This window comes from Centruroides vittatus, unplaced genomic scaffold (assembly GCF_030686945.1).
Source record: "Centruroides vittatus isolate TY-2023 unplaced genomic scaffold, ASM3068694v2 contig_754, whole genome shotgun sequence".
Classification (NCBI taxonomy): domain Eukaryota; kingdom Metazoa; phylum Arthropoda; class Arachnida; order Scorpiones; family Buthidae; genus Centruroides; species Centruroides vittatus.
In genome coordinates, this window is record NW_027122490.1 from 1,570,386 (window position 1) to 1,591,083 (window position 20,698).

The 20,698-nt window shown below is 31.1% G+C and overlaps 1 protein-coding gene across 2 annotated transcripts in view; it reads left to right on the top strand.

Moving 5' to 3' along the window:
• Positions 1–20,698, top strand: part of Hsl (hormone-sensitive lipase) — a 71,297-nt gene that overhangs the window by 38,376 nt on the left and 12,223 nt on the right. For both annotated transcript variants that reach the window (XM_067277729.1, XM_067277728.1), the window contains exons 5-7: positions 4,779–4,923; positions 7,785–8,003; positions 19,516–20,180. In XM_067277729.1, the coding sequence (XP_067133830.1) occupies positions 4,779–4,923; positions 7,785–8,003; positions 19,516–20,180 (1,029 nt within the window). The remainder of the gene's footprint in view (positions 1–4,778; positions 4,924–7,784; positions 8,004–19,515; positions 20,181–20,698) is intronic.

Sequence of the window (20,698 nt, forward strand, 5' to 3'; positions counted from 1 at the left end):
TTTCGTATTGTATACCGACGTAATCCCACTGTTTTCAAACTTTTAAGAAACGATAAAAAGAAAGAGGATCGGAATTCAACAACGGGTATATATTCGGTGCCTTTACACAACCAACGTTTCAATTCCAAGCTTGTTTATGTGGGTGCAACGATGCGCAGTTTAAAACAAAGGCTCAAGAGCACAAATATACAATCAGTAAGAACCTTGACAACACTGCGCTGGCACCATACGCAAGACAGAAGGATGTTAACGTCCAATGGGATCGAGCGGCAATTATAAAAACGACGACGAATAGGCAAACGGTCAAACATCTTGAGAGATTGGAAATCTGCAAGGCGCACATGACAACTGGTTGTATAAACCATAGAGATGCGGACTCATTGTCTACCATGTGGAGATCCTTTTACATTAATTAATGTTATTAACGGACAATGCTGGTTTCGTTGGATCTTATATACAGGGTGTTTTTTTTTTTAAACTGACGGTACTCAGAGACATCTGTAGAGCAATCTAACAGCCGGACTGTCGCCAAATTTGGAAGAGTGACTAAGGATGACATGGGAAAGAGATTCCGCGAAGAAAAAAGTAGTACCCAAATTTTCCGGTAGGGGTGGATTTGGCGCTGTTGTAGCAAAACAGCTAAGAATCTGCATAAAATCCAGCTGCAATTAACAAACACACGAATGAATAATCAGACAGAGGTTTCAGTGTAATAACGAAAGTTTAATTAATCAGCAAATAACCTTCTCCCTTCTTCAATGTGATCACCGTCCTGCTGGACAACTCATTGCATGCTGAACACCGTGTTCTCTATGGCCGAACGTAACATGTCCGCAGGAATGTTCATCACAGTTCGAGAAAGTTGTCCTTCAAAGTCATCAAGTTTGGGACACTACCAAGATAGACCTTGGACTTTAAGTAACCCCACAGGAAAAAGTAACATGGGGTTAGATCCGGGGAGCGAGGCGGCCATGCAAGTGGAAAAAAGCGACTGATGACCCTTTCTTCAGTGAAGTGCTGGTAGCTTTTTCGCTACAACAGCGCCAAATCCTCCTCTACCGGCGAATTTAGGTACTACTTTTTTTCTTCGCGGAATCTCTTTTCCATGTCATCCTTAGTCACTCTCCCAAATTTGGCGACAGTCTGGCTGCTAGATTGCTCTACAGATGTTTCTGAGTAATGTCACTTTAAAAAAAACACCCTGTATATATTTTTTCCACTATTTATTTTGTTTATTTATCTATATTTTGTCCGTTTGGGCGTTTTCCGTTAATTTTTATATTTATTCCGAACACATTTTATGTTCTATATTTAATATTGTATTTTTTTTGTAACCGAGGAAGATCGTTAAAAACGATTGAAAACGTTATTATTTTATTAAATTTTGCTGGATTGATAAAGGTGTAGTTTATTTAACTTATTCTACTTCCAGTACATAGTTTTATATACCTATAAATAACTACAGACTAATATGTAGAGCCTATATATGAAAACTGGTAAGACTGATAGCCACTTAGCCACTGATTATCCGTCCTTACATTATTATAATATATTACCGTATTTTACAGATTATAAGACGCATTTTTTTCTTCGAAAAATTGCCTCCAAAATTCAGGTGCGTCTTATAATCCGTAGCGTCTTATAGTCCGTAAAATACGGTAATATAAATTAATCAGTAGAATTACCTTTGCTATCATTTAACTTAAAGATTACATTATAATTATAATCTAACTAAACATTTAAAGTTAATTATCTCTATCTCGAATGTTAAACCGTACCAATGTTAAGTTTACTACCTAAATGTGTAAAAAGTTTTACTGATTTATAGTGACCAGTCTAAATAATAAAAGCTTTTTAAGTATTTTTAAAAAATGTTTTATTTCATTAAAAAAAACATAAATTGCAGGATAGATAGATAGACAGATAACACTTTATTGCACCAAAAATACATCCACCTGGATCCACGCTGGATCCAGCTGGAATGATTTCAATCCAGCAAAAATCCAGCTGGATTCAAAACACTGCTGGATTGCAATCCCTAATCCTGACAGGTTACATGATCTTCATTAATGTTAGATGTTTCTGTCTGTTGATGTATTTGATCAGCAACCTGTTGTTTGATAAGTTCAAGTGTTTTTTGTGGAATAAGGTTGTTGTGTATAATTGTTCTTTTTTGATCAACAACCCTTTGTTCGGTGGCAGTGAGATGAGGATACTGTTGTGTGAATCTATGGTGTAGTTGTTGTGTTTATGCTGTCATGTTTGTTTCGAGTTTTGTGATAGTGTAGTAAGTACGGATGATAAACTTGTTCATTTCTACTGTCCATTTCATCCGTTGGCGTGGTTTTCCAGCCTTTGTGGTCTGTGGATGCATTGCCACAGAAACACCAAGGCTGGGTTGGTTCCTCACATCTGTTGAGGGCATTGCAGTAGCCATGCTTGGGCCGGTGCTGCTTTCGCCACCGGTAACCAAGGGAGACTGTGACCTATTTTTCGAACATGAGCCTCTGCCTAACCCACGAACGCGGACCTTGTTAACCCGGGTGATGTCCGAACCAGTATCATACTTTGATCTGGTTATTACCATAATAAATATCTCCACAGAATGTGGGTGTGGTCACTCTTAGCTTCATTTCTCCCCATAAACCTTACTGGCATGGGTTTCCCTACCAGGAGCTTGTGCTCCAGCCTGCATTGCCCTATGGATCAGTAAAATTATTGGGCTAACACTTTTTATACATCATGTTCTTTCCATTTGTTCTTTCCGTCACATTCATAGGACATTTGTTTTAGGTTTTTCAGATGTCTGGCCATGACATCTGAAAATCCTAAAACAAATGTCAATATAAAGTTACTTTAAGCCAGCATGATAGAGTTATATGATGCATTTGTTCATAATGTAATAACAATCATAAAATAAACACAAATTTTTAAAAATTTTATCATAATTAGTGTTCAATAACTACATTACTGTAATGTATTGTCTCACCACGCCGGTTTGTTTAAAAACAATACTCACACCCAAAACCAATCACCAGTGTGGAAACTTTTAAAAAAGCAAACGTTTTTGATTCCCCTCCTGGGATCTTTGTCAGGCTTAATTAGTTCTTTCCGTTGGAACTGGATTTGAAGGTTTTTTAAAAATTTAGAACGTGCCTTGCTTCCAAAACATTTTTCAAAGCAGCTCATGAATTTCTTCCATTTAAAAAATTTTTTGGAAGCAAGGCATGTTCTAAATTTTTAAAAAAAACCTTTGAATCGAGTTCCAACGAAAAGAACTAATTAAGCCTGACGAAGATCCCAGGAGGGGAATTGAAAATGTTTGCTTTTTTGGAAGTTTTCACACTGGTGATTGGTTTTGGGTGTGAGTATTGTTTTTACATTACTGTAAATGTATTGAATAGTTTTTTTGTATGCTTGCTATTACACTAAATGTAATAGATTAATTCTTTAGTACTTGTTGTTGTATTTTATCATTCTGGATATAGTTCCTGCAAAAAACAACATTTTTATTAGTTTGAACCATTTCAGTAGTTATGGCTGAATGAAAGTTTGTTTATTGTGAAATTTTTGTATTCTTTGTTTTTCTTTACTTTTCTACACATCTTGAACTCCTGATATGAAAAGATTACAAGTATCCCTTGATTAGTTCAGTTAATTAATCCCTCAATGTTACGGCATATATCAAAATCAAGTTAATCAAATACAGTAATGCCTCGATACTCAACCGAACGGTCACCACCCACTAGAACAAATTTTTAATTAATAGCAAATATTTTCACATTAATAAACAAAAATAACAAATTCACTAACACCTTATTTGCAGAGATAAGCATATCTGTGTTAAGTAAAGACAACTGTTAAAGCTGCATTAATTAAAACTTTTTGCTGCATATAAAAAGGGATTGCCACAATTAATTTTACTCATCAATCAAATCCTGCATTAAGCAAGGGATACCTGTATTTTTGCTCTTAAGTGGTTAATTAAGTGTGGCCTGCCAATAAGGTTAATTTCTTTAGAAAATTAAGTTTTTGGGATGACTGTTATTTTGAAAATGAGTGTAAGTTTGATGTTAATTATATCATTGATTAGATTAGATGTTTTCATAAATAATTGCCTCACTTATCAAGCTGACATTACTAGTTAGTGCTACAAAATATTTGATTACCCATCAACCAATGAATGATTCTAAATAAAATAAAATAAAAAGTGTTATTAAATATAATAATTAAACAATATAAAAGGAGCTAATATGAAATGAGAAAGGTAGGAATAACATAAGCAAATATATCAGTTATTATGCATTTCATTATCTCTAAATAATGAATATATAGAGTGAATGAAACAAAACAAATGAAGATTGGAAACTATAAGCCATTAATTCGAGCTTTCAGGAATATTAGTTTAATCTTATCACATTGGGGATTGGAATATTTTATTTTCATAAATACTAGTCAGGCCAACACTAAATGATGCAATTTTTATAACATTTCTTGATATTAAAGGTGTTATAATTTTGATTCAGTAAATTGTGAATAAAATGTGTTTTAAAAAACAATATATACCATTATTTTAATTATTTTTGTAATTAATTTTTAATAAACAATTCAAAAATTAAAACTTATTTCCATAAAATAATTATTACAACAGTATTAGTTTAATGTAATCATTTTTAAAATGAAATTTCTCTAACAATTAATAAATGATTAATTATTGATTATACATTATAATTTAATGTCATAAACATGTTTGTGGTTTTTTTTTTTTTTTTTTTTAGATTTATTTAAGAGATTGGGCTAAAGAACTGAACATTCCTGTTTTATCAATTGATTATTCCTTGGCACCAGCAGCACCTTTTCCAAGAGCTTTAGAAGAAATTCTTCTTGTCTATGCTTGGGTTTTAGAAAATGGTCATAAACTTGGTATACAAATTTATTTGTAATATTATATAATAAAGATATTAAATAAAAATGAAAGTAATTAATGAGGAAAAAAGTAATGGTAAAAAAAATAACTTAAGAATACTCTAAATATAAGATATTTAATTTATGACATTACTAATAAGATTTAAAAATACAGTGGAACCCTGTTTATCAGGCTTAAATGGGACCAGGCATGATCTGGATAACCAAATATCTGGATAATCTGGAAAATTCATTAGCAACATAAATAACACAGTTTATATACATTTTACTTTATATTTTAAATTTCTTTTCCATTGTAATAACCACTTTGTTTCTTTTAGATGACATTTTCAAGGTGTTTACTTTACAAAAGATAACACAGAGTCAATTACGATTTTGTATTTTTAGTTAACTTTTATTTTAGAATCCATTTATTATGATTTTGAAAATCAAGAACGTGAAAGAAAGTAAAAATGTAGTCTCTGTGTGCTAAGATATATGTATTTTGTATTAGATGGCGCTATCTACTATTGGCACGCTTTACATTCTTTTGGTCATAGGTCCCGATATTGTTTGGTCTGCTACATCTCTGTGTGGCGTGTTGTCTCCCCTCATTTGGCTTTTCTTTGTGTTACATCTAACTGTATATTTCTGTGCATCATTAGCTTTGTTTATTTGCTTCATTTTCTGACAAAGAAAAATATAGAATTGAACTAACAAATAATTAATATCATATAAATTTGTCACAAAAAATGTAGAATAGTTTTGACTTAATATTAATTTATTTCAATTTCTGCATAATAATCATTTATTTATACAATAGAAATAAATAATAAATTATGAAAATTTTGATTTATAAAATACATTATACTTTATTTCATTTATTGGGTTGTTCGGAAAGTAATTTTGTTTTTCCATATAAAAATAAATGCAATATTCTTATAATAAATAAATATTTTATTGAATTATATATTGATCATTTTGGTCAAATACCTCTTGTCATTGTTTCTGGTAGTAGCATGATTTCACATTCATAAAAATTTCATCATTGTTTACAAAAAACTGATCCAAGTGATTTTTGACATTGTCATTTCAAGTAAATGTCTTACAGTTAAAAAAAATTTGTATAGACCGGAACAAGTAATAATCTGAATGTCTCCAATCTGGTGAATATCGTTGGTGTGATAACACATCCCATCTGAGCTATAACAGTTTCTGACGAGTTACCAAACTTGTGTGAAATTTGGCAGTATCATGGTAAAACACTACACTTTGTTTGTTGATCAATTCTGGCCTTTTCTGTTTGATGACATTACTCAATTTGTTTACTCGATGGCAGTACACTTTCGAATCAACTGTTAAATTGTCTGGTAAAAGCTCAAAAACAAATTTTTTTAAATCCAACCGTAGAGAGCATCTCTCGTTAATAACATGTGGAACCCATATATCGAGCTTTGAAACGAAACCAATTCGTTTTAAGTAATAATAAATGGTTCAATTTAACAGATTTAACCTCTTAGTGATTTCACGTGTTGTTATACGGCAGATTGCTTCAATCAGTACCTTTATTTTGTTTTCATTGGCTTCAAATGGCCATCCAGAATGTGGTGTATCTTCGATATTAAAATTGCCAGAACACAATTTTGTAAACCAGTTTTGGCACTGTCTTTCTCTCAACACATCTTCTCCAAACATGTACCACAATTTTTTTTCTTGTTTGAACAACATTTTGATTTTTTAGTTATGAAAAAGCAAAATATGCCGAAAATGATGCTTTCGATTTTCCATATTTGATGGGTCACCAAAAAAAAAAACAATTGTACAGAATCAAACAAGATTTTTTACAAATAAGCCTTAAAATGTCAGCTGTCAAAGTTTATAATGAAAATGTGGTTTAAAATAAAATTGGCTGGTAAAAATACATCTAATTCCTCTAGTAATAAAAAAAGAAATTACTTTCTGCACAGCCCAATATTATTAATAATCATTTAAAGAAATGATTTTTTTTTTTTTTTATGATTACAACTTTATAATTAGTTTTAAATAAATATTGAACATAATTAGAAACATATATTACAAACATAAATTATTTCTTAATTATTATGAAGATTTGAACATTATTTATATATATTATCAGCTGAGATATGCAGTGAAAAAATTGTAACAAGAATTATTTTTTACTCAAAATCATCTGAGGGTCCATTAACACTGAACAATATCAAAATGTCTTGCATGAATGTCTTTTGGAGATGATGGGTTTGCTCTGTCTGGAAGGATACACTCTTCAGCAAGACAATCCATGCCCACATGTGCTGTGACTGCATACGTGGGCATGCATTAATGATATGGTTCATGTACCACAACGTCGATGTTCTGAACTGGCTGGCCTTAAGCCCCAATATTAACCCAATTTAAAATCTGTGGGCTAGCCTTAAGAACCAGCTAGAGCTACAAGATCATCCCAAAAAAGAAAACTTTATTGCAAAAGTGAAAGAGGTTTAAGATGTGAACAAAGCCATGCTGGTGGAGTCACATGTTTGCTGCATGACTCATCAACTTGAGGAATGCATTGACAAGAATGGTGGCAACAATTAAGTGCCAATTTTCATAACTAATCATAAGTATTAAGTTTGTAGTTTATGGCTGTGAACAAATTTTGTGATTTAATTGAGAAATAAACAAGTAAAGAGGCATTGTATTTGTTGCAATTTTTTTGCTACATGCTTACATATATTTTAAATTCAATAGTAATTTATATTTCTTTATATGCATGCTATGATTATTATTAAAATGAATTTTTTAAAATGAAAAGATGGTTTAAATTTAATATGATAGTTATTTAAGATTATTTTTATAATAATTTATGAAAATATTATCAGGTTTTAATGGAGAGAAAATATGTTTGGTTGGTGATAGTGCTGGAGGAAACCTAATGACAGCATTGACATTAAAAACTATTGAATTAGGAATTCGAAAACCAGATGCCTTGTTTTGTGCTTATACTCCAATGATTTTGGATATGGTGCCATCTCCATCTCGTATGTTATCAGCAATGGATCCCCTTCTTCCTTTAGGATTTATGCTAAGCTGTCTCAATGGTAAGTGATGTTCTTAAACTCAGATAAAAACTGAAGCTACATTATATAAATAATTGAAAGCAACATCTCAGAATAAATTATGATTTAAAGGTATAATTTTATAGTTTAAAGAGCTATCTTTGTTTCATTTGAAGCAAAGATAGCTCTTTAAACTATAAAAATCCAATTTATTCCAACATTAATATTTTTTAAACTAGCTTCATCTTTATATGTGGGATGAATACACTCAAGCTTCAATACAATTTTAAAAATATTCTTTGGAACACGTTTAAAGCTTTATAAGGAAATAATTTACCATATCCAAGTTCTGTTTTAGTCAGCATATATGACAAACAGACCAGTACTTATTATTCTACATCTTTTATGCTGAATGGCATATTTACATATGAGTGGGCCCAGTGGCACTAACTTATATAGTTTCTTTTTTTGTTGGGATACCAGTTATATTCCAATTAGAAAATTCTTGGGAATTCCATAATTCTGCATCTGTAGGTGTAAAGGAACACTACCAGTAATTCAACAATCCAAACCTATAGTTTAATTATATAATCAACCAAAATAAACATAATTAAACCATAGTTTTGGACCATTGACTTACCAGTAGCATTCCTATACACCTGCAGATGTAGGATTATGGAATTCCCAAGAATTTTTTAATCAACTTATATATATTTGCAAGGCTTGCAAATCTATATAATTTGATGCTACAACTCTAATAATTTTGGCTCATAGAATAATTCATTTTTTGTTATTTAGAACTATTTGCATTGTAGAATACTTCAACAACAATTTTTAGTAAAATAAAGTGCACAAGTTACAAGACATTTGAATTAGTTTGAGGGATAAAAGCAAAGTCAGGGTTTTGGCTTGAGTTGACAGTGGAACTGTGTTACATAGGGATAGATGCATCTGTTGGCAGAAAAAGTGGCTTTGTTGGGTCAATCCGTGCTGAAATATGAGATGAGAAAGTTTTTGTTGGAACATAAAAGGAGGTAGTCATGACATGTCTCTTTTTCACCCAAATATGATGGGGTGGAATATATGTTTCAGCCATGAGATGTTGTAGATTTCAAGATGGCAGCTACCTCTGTGCAGCAGTCAGTTTGTAGGAGAGTATGATTTCTTTTTCTGATGGAGAGGCCAGTAGGCATGCTAAGCTTATTCAAGAAGAGGCATTTTAGACCTGGAAAAAAAAAAAGATTCTATAGACAAAGATAAATGTGTCTGGGATAGTCCACGTAAACCATCACGGTGTGGAAGTGCCATTAGAATGCTGTAGGAACAAAATTGTGGCTCTCTACATCAGCATATCATCTGTAAGAAACACTTCTTTCAGAAATTTACTGATTTCCAGGCTTTTCTCAAGAGAATAAACAAATTTGCCATAAAGATGAAGAAGAAACCTACTTTCAATCACAAATACACATGGAGAACATTAAATAGTGCTGTCCTTGCAACAACAGTGATACTATGTTCACACACAATGCACGACTCACTTTGATCTCTATTTACCTACAATGTGGATTGTGACTGTTGACAGTTGAACACAATACTGTTTGCACAGGCAGTTTGCTTGAGAAAAACACGGCTATCACACACGTTGATAAAACTGACATAACTATGTGGTAAGTCACAAACACCAACAAACAAAATGGAAATTTTGGTTAGAAATAAATACAGTACTTTTTCTTGCCATATATCTAATAATAGACAGATGTCATCATCTCTCCAAATACAGTATCTTTTTTATTTCTCTATTGATAGCATGACATGTGTTCTGCAGCCATCTTGTATTTTCTCGCGCATATGGGATTGTGGGATCTCTCTTATGACTGGATCTAGTTTCAAGAATACTTTTGAGTCAATCGCGATTGAACTTCATTTCATTCGAGATTGAAACAGTCGAGAGAGGTCGCACCACAGCATAATCACTGACCTTGGTCATAATCTAGATTGAAATGCTCAGTGTGAACAGGATATAAGCCCCATGCATGGTACCTTTGTATACATCATCAGAGAGGATTTAGAAGACATCACTGTGTGTAAGAAAGTATTTGTTGCTGTTCATGGCAGCATATCATAATATCTGGAACATTTGCAGCAGCTGCTCAAAGATAATTTGTCCCCTCATGACCTTCAAAGTTGGCATGAAAGCTGTGGAAATGTGAAATTGAGCTGGAGCAGCATGCAGATGAGCACATTTGAAGCTTTCCCACAAAAAATGAACATTATGGAAACAAGTCTCTGAAGTATCTAGATGTTTAGTTTTTAGTGTAGTTTTAATTGGTTATGGCAATGTGCTGAGGGCGATGCCTCCCCAAAAGACTTTCTAAGGGAAACTGGCCCCTATTTACATGTTACAAACATGAGGAAAATCCAGAAAGCTCCACATTGCCAGCCTATTGGCAAGGTGCAAACCCATGACTAACTACTAGTGTTCAGTGGTTTTATCCACTCAGTCACTGGTGGGCAAGTATCTAGATGCTCATCTCAACATCCTCAAGATATATAACCTCATTAAAGTTAAGTATCTGTCAGATAAAATGACATATAGGCTCTACAGAGAATATTTCTGAGCTAAATTGGGGAGACTAAATAGATGATTGCAGCAGATGCAGATTTTGAACACAAGCAAGAAAGATATGCAATGATTCATTCATACAGTCATATGCAGAAATTTTCATATTTTGATGAAAAACAGAACATGTCCGGACATATCATAACTCCTGATAGGATGTCTGTACCAAGTTTGGAGAAGATACAATAAATGAATTTTGTGTGATCAGTTTTTATCAATATTCTGAAAATCACCTTCTTGTAACATACCCTGTTATTCTGGCAGACTAAATAAACATTTTAAAAATTAAAATGAATCAGAGCATGACATTGTTTTAATGGCATCTTTAAAACTGTATTATCTGTTTTCACACTAAAACATCAAAATATTAGGATGTTAGACATATTTTTATGATAATGCATATTTCATATCTTAATCTAAATCTTTCTATATAAGCAAATGTATATTAATAATACTGAATCTGATTGATTTACATTTATTTTTCTTTCAAATTTTTACAACCAGTTTACTCCCACTTTGAGCCCACCAGTATATTTAAAAGGTTGGCACCAATGTGTAGGCCCTATGCAACACTTCCAAAATGGGTCCCTATTTAGTTTTCTATAATTTTTTTCATGATGCAGCCTAATACACACAAAATTTAAAGCCATAAGTAATTTATTTTTAAAAATAGTAAGCTATATTAGTGCATCAGGCCTATTACTTTGTGATGAACACTAGCCACCTGAACATTTCTTGGACTTAATTTTAGCAAATATATTACTGCCTTGGACATGTTTAATTTCATCATTTCTAAATTTTTGATAGAAACTAATATTAAGTCTTTCACTTAGTACGTCTTTGGCCATTGATACTGAAATATGAAAACTTAAACTGAAAATATTGAAAAATATTGACTATTTTGACAAAATGTGATATTTTCAAATTCTGCTTGTGAACCTATTAATGTAAAATTTACTTCTGACAAGAATGTTTTAATGTCTAGTTTTAATGCCTTTCAATAATAAATGTTTTGTGATGAACATCATTTTACTTTCATTTTTCAAACCTCTTATGAGAAGCATTTCTTATTAAAGCATTAAAAAAATAATATAAAAATTACTGGAAAACAATTTTCATATTTAAAAACAATAAATTGTATCAATAATGTTTTTACATACTCTTCGTGCCAAATTACAAAACTAACACATCAAGCATCCTGTCAATAACTATTAATTACAAACTGTTTAATGTTTTATTTTTAATAAATATACCAATTAAACACATGCAATGTTTATATTTTACTGTAAAGAATATCAGCAAAATAAATAAAGGATGGAAATTTGCACAGAAATACTGCCTGCTGGTCCTGGTTATTGAACAGTTCATTTACCTCTTGTTTCAACTGGATTCTAAAAGTATCAGTGACACTTTGAGAATCTAGTCAAAACATAAGGTGGGGTATGGGGAATTATTTTGGGATTGCTACTTTTTCCTAGGGAAGTTTTCCTCGTTTGCCTTTATTTATTGTTTACATTTATTGTTTCAACACAATCAATAGAATCAGATTATCAATATATCTATTTTTCATGATTGAAAGTTCCATTTGATACAATTTAATATCCTTTTGTCTAAACACTAAATATCTATCTACTTCTCATGTTCAATTACAAGTCAAATGTCTTCTAACATGAGAATTCCTTCATGTGTTAGCGGTTGTTTCCTAGCACATGCAAATTCTTTTGAATTATGGCAGGGTTGAACTCACATTAGTATTAGATTGATTTGTATTAGATTAAAGCTCAAAAAAATTATCTGATGCTTAAACAAGTTTTTGAGTAGATGTTGTCTTTTCATAATGAAACAAAAACAAAGCATATGTTTGGTTTAAACATTTCTTAGAGTTGACAGTTGCAGTTTTGAAGCTCAAAACTATAATGGAATCAGATTAGTTCATCACAAAGTAGATTTTTCAGACAAAATTCAGTAACAAGTTAAAAAGGCATTGAGATGTATTAAACAAATTCACTGAGAAACTAAAATTCTTCAGAAACAACTTCTCCTAATGACAAAGTTGCTGCCTTTTAAAGATTTTTGAGATTGAAGAAATTCCTATAGATTCTTTCAGTTGTTTTCGATGGAAAATGTGTATTAGACAGCTTTACAAAATACAATAATTGAGACCTTGTCAGTGCTTTCAATGCTTTCAAAAGACTGACTTAAAAATAGACAATATTAGTATCACTCCTAGCAGCACATGATTGAGAACAGTCTAGTTGGAAATTGAAGAAAGTTTATATTTGTCTCTTAATTTTTAAATTATTAATCTCATCATCATTTACTCAAATGGATTTTCCTAAAATGGATAAATTCCTATCATCATAAAGGAAGAAAAGCTAAAACAAAATTTTCTAAATACTTAAGATGCAGGTTACATATTACTGAATAAAGACTAACTACTATGTTAGGCAAAATGTTAAATCTAAAACGTAATTCATTATTATATTCCTACTCATATGACACTATTAAGACTGAAAAAGTCTTTTGAGTTCATAAAAGCCTATAAGGAACAGTAGTTCAAACTAAAAGTAGAAAAAAAAATTAAAGCCTACAGTATCTTAGAGTAGGCATTACTAAAATTTTTTAAAGGCAATAAATGAGTGTTTGAACTATTTTCTTTACAAGCTTGATACAAATAGTAAAGACCTAAAAGAAATTAGACTAGAACAATAGATGCAAACAAGTAACCTTGTTCTATAAAAAACCTATTCCTATCACTAAAAGTAGAAATATTTTTAATCTTAGCTTTAAGATTCTTAAAGAATGAAATAAATAAATTCAGAATAACTTTGTATACTGGTTCACTCATGTTACTATATATTCAAAGGAAAATTCTACAGACAAGTGATTCTCTAAAGTAAACTTTATATCGGAAGAACTTGTAGAGCATTCTAGACTATGAAGAGATAGATAACAATTTTTTAAAATATCAAGGTAACATTTTTTTCTAAATTCTTATCATTTGGAATGAGAAACAAAGATATATAGTGTGAGAATGTTACTTAAAATTAATAATAATGTGGTTGATACTTGAACTCATGATGTGCTTTGTGAATACATCGTCTCTCATTTCTGGCAAATTACAAGAAATTGTCATAATTTAGGATGAAAAATGCTCATAATTCTGATTCATAATCTTTGGTGTGGTAAACTTTCAACTTTTTATACATTGGAATTACCTCCTCCTCATTTTTGAGGTGGAGCATTAGCAAAACTTCTTCTGTATGACTTACAGAATTGTGTTATTTCTCAAAATTTGATTGGCCAATATTGATGAAACTTTGCCATTTTTTATTAATTGCAATGAGGAATCCAAAAGTGTAATAAAAAAATGGGTTTATGACTTTGTTTTCAAGATATATTGGGGTCAAAGTAACATTGTTCCATTCTTCTTGATATGACTGAACATGCATAATGGAATTTAGGATACAAAAATTAAAAAAAAAACAGCATACATGCACCTAACAGAAAAAAGGCACAAAAATAAACAAAACACAAGAATAAAACAATTGCTGCTGAGTGAATATAAGGATTGCCTCTTCTGTGTCCAACAGCTGTAAGGATCACCTCACTGTAGCAGATAAGTGTAAGAATTGCCTTCTCATGTGGCCAGCAACTGTTTCTTTCTGATCATGTGCTCTTACATACTTATTCAAACACATGTCAGCTCAGGTTAGATGGAGTGAAAGATAATTTATTTCAATACTAATACTAATTAAAAAATTTCCAATTATAAAAATGCAATGATTTGCCTCACTTCTGTCACAATATGACAGTGCCTAGGAATGTATGATGTAATTATAACTTTTTTAACAGTTATTATTAGAATATTTGAGAATGAATTTCCTGAAAATTTAATAGTTCTTAATTCTGTAATCCTAACATCAAAATTTTTTGTCACATTATCTCTGGCTGTTAAACTTTATCTATGCAGTTATGATATTTATTCAAAATTATTTTCTTTAATTCATTTTAAGATTGTTGATAAGAACATTAGATAATTCCAGTTGGCTCTTTATTAGCATCTTTGTCTGTCCCTTATCAATAATAGCAAAGCTAAAATTAAATTTTAAATGATAAAATTTTGTATCTGAATGGATATATCTTGGAGGCAGCTTGGATATATATTGGTATTTACAAGTATACAGGTTCCATATTATTGAAGGAGCAGTCTAATCTATGGATTGACAAGCTTCATCATCATTGTCTTCAAAACACATTTATTTTCTGTCCTTTTTTTCTATGTCATCCATGAAGTATTTTAATTTTGATGATATGGCATTTGATTGTTTTTTTTTCATACATTGCAAATGTGTGAAAAGCAATAAAAGTCAAACATGAAATTGATAATACATCATTAAAAAACACTTTTTTGATTGGCAATATAAAATTGGAAATATTCATTAGTTACTATTGGGACCTTGAATAAGTTCTCGCTGTTTTTTCGTAGTTCTCGTAAAAATTAAGTAATGTAAGTTCTCGTAAAAATTAATGCTTTATTTAAAAAAAGTCATACAAAACATGTTACTGAAAGTTTTGTCCATCACTAGCCACTACTTTCTCCCATCGTTCTGGCAGCATTTGAATTCCACGTCGGAAAAATGATACGTCTTTTGAGGCTATCCAAGAATCAACCCAATTTTTGGCATCTTCATAAGAATGGAAGTGCTGCTCAGCCAGGCCATGTGTCATCGATCGGAACAAGTGATAATCGGAAGGGGCAATGTCTGGTGAATACGGCGGGTGGGGTAGGACTTCCCATTTAAGTGTTTCCAAGTAGGTTTTCACCGGTTGTGCAACATGTGGCCGAGCATTGTCATGTTGCAAAATTACTTTGTCATGTCTCTGCTCGTACAATGGCCATTTTTCTTTTAATGCTTGGCTCAAACACATCAATTGTAGTCGATAGCGATCTCCTGTGATGGTTTCATTCGGTTTGAGCAGCTCATAATAAACTACACCTAGCTGATCCCACCAAATGCAGAGCAGAAGCTTTGAGCCATGGATATTCGGCTTTGCCGATGATGTTGATGCATGGCCAGGCTTACCCCATGATTTTCTACGCTTAGGATTATCGTAGTGAATCCACTTTTCATCCCCAGTCACGATACGATGCAGAAAACCTTTCCTTTTCTGCCGTTGAAGCAGCTGTTCACATGTGAAAAGATGCCGTTCGACGTCTCTCGGCTTCAACTCGTACGGCACCCAATGTCCTTGCTTTTGAATCATTCCTAATCCTTTCAAACATTTTGAAACTGTTGTATGATCAACTCCTAATGATTCTGCAAGTTCAGCTAGCGTCTGACATGAGTCTTCATGAAGTAATGCCTCCAATTCCTCGTCTTCAAACTTTTTCGGTGCGCCAGAACGTTTTTTATCTTCAATGTCAAAATCATTATTTTTGAAGCGTCTAAACCAATCTCTGCATGTTGTTTCCGACAGAGCATGGTCACCGTAAGTCTCAACAAGAATTCTGTATGCTTCAGCTGCAGATTTTTTTTGAATAAAATAGTGCAATAAAATTCCCCGCAAATACTCTTTTTTTGGCACAAAATGCGACATTTTTAACACCACGAGAAAAAAAGTTGTTAACACTTCGGCGAAATGACATATACTGATTTTCAAGGTCGCTTATTGTACTTCCTTACAGATGCGTCACCATCTAAAAATACACGCACACAGTTCTAGTAACGCCCCCTGCTGTAAAACAGCAAGAACTTATTCAAGGTCCCAATACTTCCAATTTTATACATCACATACTTTCAAACATACTTTCATTATCAAATATTTTGCTTTGTAATGCTTTTTGAATGTTATAAGTACCTCAGATATTTGAAAGATATATTATTATGTTGTATCTTACAAGATATTATTGAATCTAGTCCTATAATTGCTGAAATTTGCCTAATATTTTATGTAAACAAGTTTCATGATATAAAAGAAAGATTGAGAGTATAAGTCAAATTTTGCCATGGAAAAAAATAACCATGGTCCTCTCAGAAAGTCATGGATGTTCTGCAGAAATAATGTCATAAATGACTTCTGTTTTTTCTATCATTCAAGGCTTGAACTTATTTCATTTTCTTTATAAGTTATAGTAAATATTTCAAAAATATTAGCATTGAAGTAAATTAGATTTCTACAGTTTTTAAAAGATCTGTATACATAAATAATATATGCCTACTGGAGCTAAATAAAGTATAAAAGATATAAATAACACCTTTTTAACAATCCAGCAAATGTTTAATTCATTAAAAAATGTTTTCCACCAATTTCAGCGGTCTTCATCAGTTATTCTAAAGTTAAGAACAAAGCATTCGAAATTTACAAAAAACAAAAATAAACTCAAATCACGATTGCGCAGATCAACGGAAATGTGCTTATGGGTTAATCAAAATTATAAAAATAAATATAAAAGAAAATACAACAACTAAATATAAATAAATAGTGCCATCCAAGAAGATACATCTATTAACTTGTATTAATATAAATTAAACATTTGCTGGATTGTTAAAAAAGGTGTTATTTATATGATCTATATACAGATAAATGAGACAATTAAGATTTTACTTTCAAGCATGCTCATGAATTTTTGTTATAGATTTTAAATTTAAATTCTGTAGGAACACACAATTTTTATAGATAGATTATTTATTTTTCTTTAATTAGATTATCATATGGGTTGTGTAAATTTATTTTATTGTTCTGTTGTCATAACTCACAAATTACAGAAGAGAAGAAACAAGTAAACATATTGTAATAGTGAATGAAAATATTTCACAATAAAATTACCTTTCAGAAACATGAGACATGCAAAACATAGATGATGGAATGCATAAATAAATATAAATATTTCAACAAATTATACAAATATAATTGCACTTGTTGGTTTTAGGATTTCTTTTGCTTTTTTAACATTATCTGCATTTGAACATTTTGCTATATAAAATATATGATTATGAAATGTGGATAAAGTAATATACAGTATTATGTTTGCAAATATGTAATATAGTGCACACTTCAAATGACTTACTTTATGATTATTGGCATTTTAAAAAAAAAGCTACCACAATAGATGCAATTCATGATAAATGCATTACAACAGAAGATTCCATTAGTTTTTGCAGAATTTCTCTCTTGCATGTAAAAATGATGGAAATCAATTTGTGTTTGCATTATCAATTATAAGATCAATGATATTTAGAATCCCATCTACAACTTTGAATTGTACCTAGACCTACAACTAAACAATTCTTGTTTATTTGTTATGTCTAGATGTCTTTTCATAGTATCTACTACTAAAATTGAGAAACTCATTTCTGTAGGATTAAACTGTGGAAAATATGCTGATAAATTTTTAAATATGCTGATAAGTGATGTCTTCACACAGAAATGTCTTAATTACTTCAGAATAATGAAATTTAACATTGTCCATTATTAACCTTTCAACAGTGGGATAGTCAGGTATGGTACTATCCCAAAGTAATGGAGAATAAATGTAGGAAATTTTTAAAGTATTTTTTCATGTGTTTTTTTTCTCGTTACCATTTCGGAAAAAGATTTTATAAGCAGTTATGCCTAGTAAAGAAAAGTCTTTTTTTATTGTTACATAATTCATTTTTTTATGTGAATTTTTTTTTTGCGGTAGTTTTTGGCTAGTTTTTGGCAATACCTCCCAAAAGAATTTAACGGATATATCTGTCCCTCACCACTGCCACACTATTGCCCTTGACGGATATATCTGTCGGTCACTGCAGAGTGGTTAATCATAAATCTGCTGTTTAGATTATGACAACTTTTCTGAGATTTGTATTTTCAAGGAAAACTTTAAAGTTATATTATACTATAATACTGTAAGTTTAAAAACGCTATAATTTTGAGAAAATTATGACTATCATATGTACAGCTATTCTGAATAGAAGCCCGCCTAAAAGGTAAATAGAAGGAGCTATGAAGGAAATAGAAGGAAAAGAGCCTGTTGATGATGCAGAGTAAAGGAATTGAAGGGTTTCCAAATGACTCTCTCTACTAATATGGTTGTTGTTTATTTCCAAAAAGAATCAAGATTCATCACCCTAAAGATGATATGCTGCCAGTCTTTAGCAGTCCATGTTTCTCTGTTTTGGCACTATTGCAAATCAAGCTGACAATATTGGGATGCTAATGACAGGATACATAGCAGTCTTTGTGCATGCAAATTTACCTCTGCTAGTCCCTGCCAATGGTACAAGAGAAAGGGTTAGGTACTGAGACTTTCACCTGTCTCTGGATTGACAAAGACACCATTGTAGTTGTATGTGTCTGTTTTACAATCACACAATCATTTCTTCTATGGTTTGTCTGAAGCATACAGAACTTGCCTCCAATACTACTTCACAGTCAGGTTAGAACATCTCAGGTGGCAATTTGATGAAATGGTATTCTGCTTCCCTAAGTTCCACAATTCAATTTTTTTCAAACTGTCAGGTGTGTAATGACTGCATTATACAGACTTGCTTGGTGTTATAAGACCTCTAAACAGCACTGTAATCATTTACATATCTGTCTGAGACATTGCTGTATGCTGAGTTTTAAGATAATCAAGCAATTTTCTCTGGATGCATAACTTTATGGTCAGTGAGGGAACATGGAATCAACATAAAATATTTAAAAATATTTCTTCAAAACCCATAGTTTTACAAATAAAAAATATATTTTCATATAAAACAATGTTTTACATAAAACTAGTAAATTTATAGTTATTAACTTTCAATGATAATATAAAGCTTTATAAATATTTTCAAGGTTACTAAAGAATGATAATTTCTGAAATTGAATTTACTTTAATTTTATTTTAAACAACTAATTGGATTAATATTATAATTTATTAATTTTGTATTTATATCAATTTTTCAGCATATGTTGGAATGGATAAAATTCAAGATGATGAATATTGTGATAAAGAATCATCTACACAACCTGAAAATGCAAGAAGAATTTCAACAATTTTAGATTCAGGAATTCAAATGTTGAAAGAATTAGAAAAGATGGATATAGAAGGTCAATCAAATTCATCACCAACTGACTCAATATCAAGTAAAAGTGAAGTAGATTGCCCTAATATTAGTCTTTCAGAAAATAGATCAGAGGATGTGTCTGAAATTGATCAAATGACAACTGAAGATTATGTAACGGAATTTATGAACAAATATATGGTAATGCCAGAACCTATTAATCTTGATGACAAAACAGATGGTGATGAACATCTTTTATATGATTTTCCTACTGACATTTCATATAGTGTGCATCGAAGATACTGTCGAATGATGAGACAGTATTGGGATAGGCTAAGTAATTTCATTGCAGATAGTAATCTCTATAAAAATCATTTTTCTAGTAAAGATGTGTTGAAGTTAAATGAAGCTGTTAAAGGCTCAATGGCAATGCCTTGGTATCGTGTACAGAAACATACACTTGCAAAAAAGTTTGAAAAAATTAAAGTTATTATGAATAATCCATTTATTTCTCCATTTTCTGCCTCAGATGAAATGTTAAGTAAGATGCCACCTGTATATCTTATGGTAAGTTTATTTTAAATATTATCAAAGAAATTTGTGTAGTCTTTATTAAATCTTTCATTATATGCCTAAAAAGTTTTTCATAAACATATTTTGAATGTAAGACAATTTATATACATGTATAATGTAATATAATAGATAATTATATTATAAATTAAAAATAGTCTTTACATTATGCATTTTATATTATAACTGTAGTTCTCTTCACTGTAACTTTGGACTATTGACAAGGCTAAGTAGTCTTGTAACACATTTTTTATTACAATATATAGTAATAATTTTGTAAGGGTTATTAGTTAAGGGTATAACATGTTACACCTACCTTTGGACTATATTATGTCATGAATTACTTATTAGTGTTCACAAGGTCTATATAAGAAGATCAGGACACGCATACTGGAGCCCTCATTTTGGGACTTTTTGAGTCGCATGTTTAAAACAAACTTGTACGAGCAGTCAGTTTTATAGGACATCAATTTAATTAAAATTGCATAAATTAGTTTAATTAATGTCATATAAAA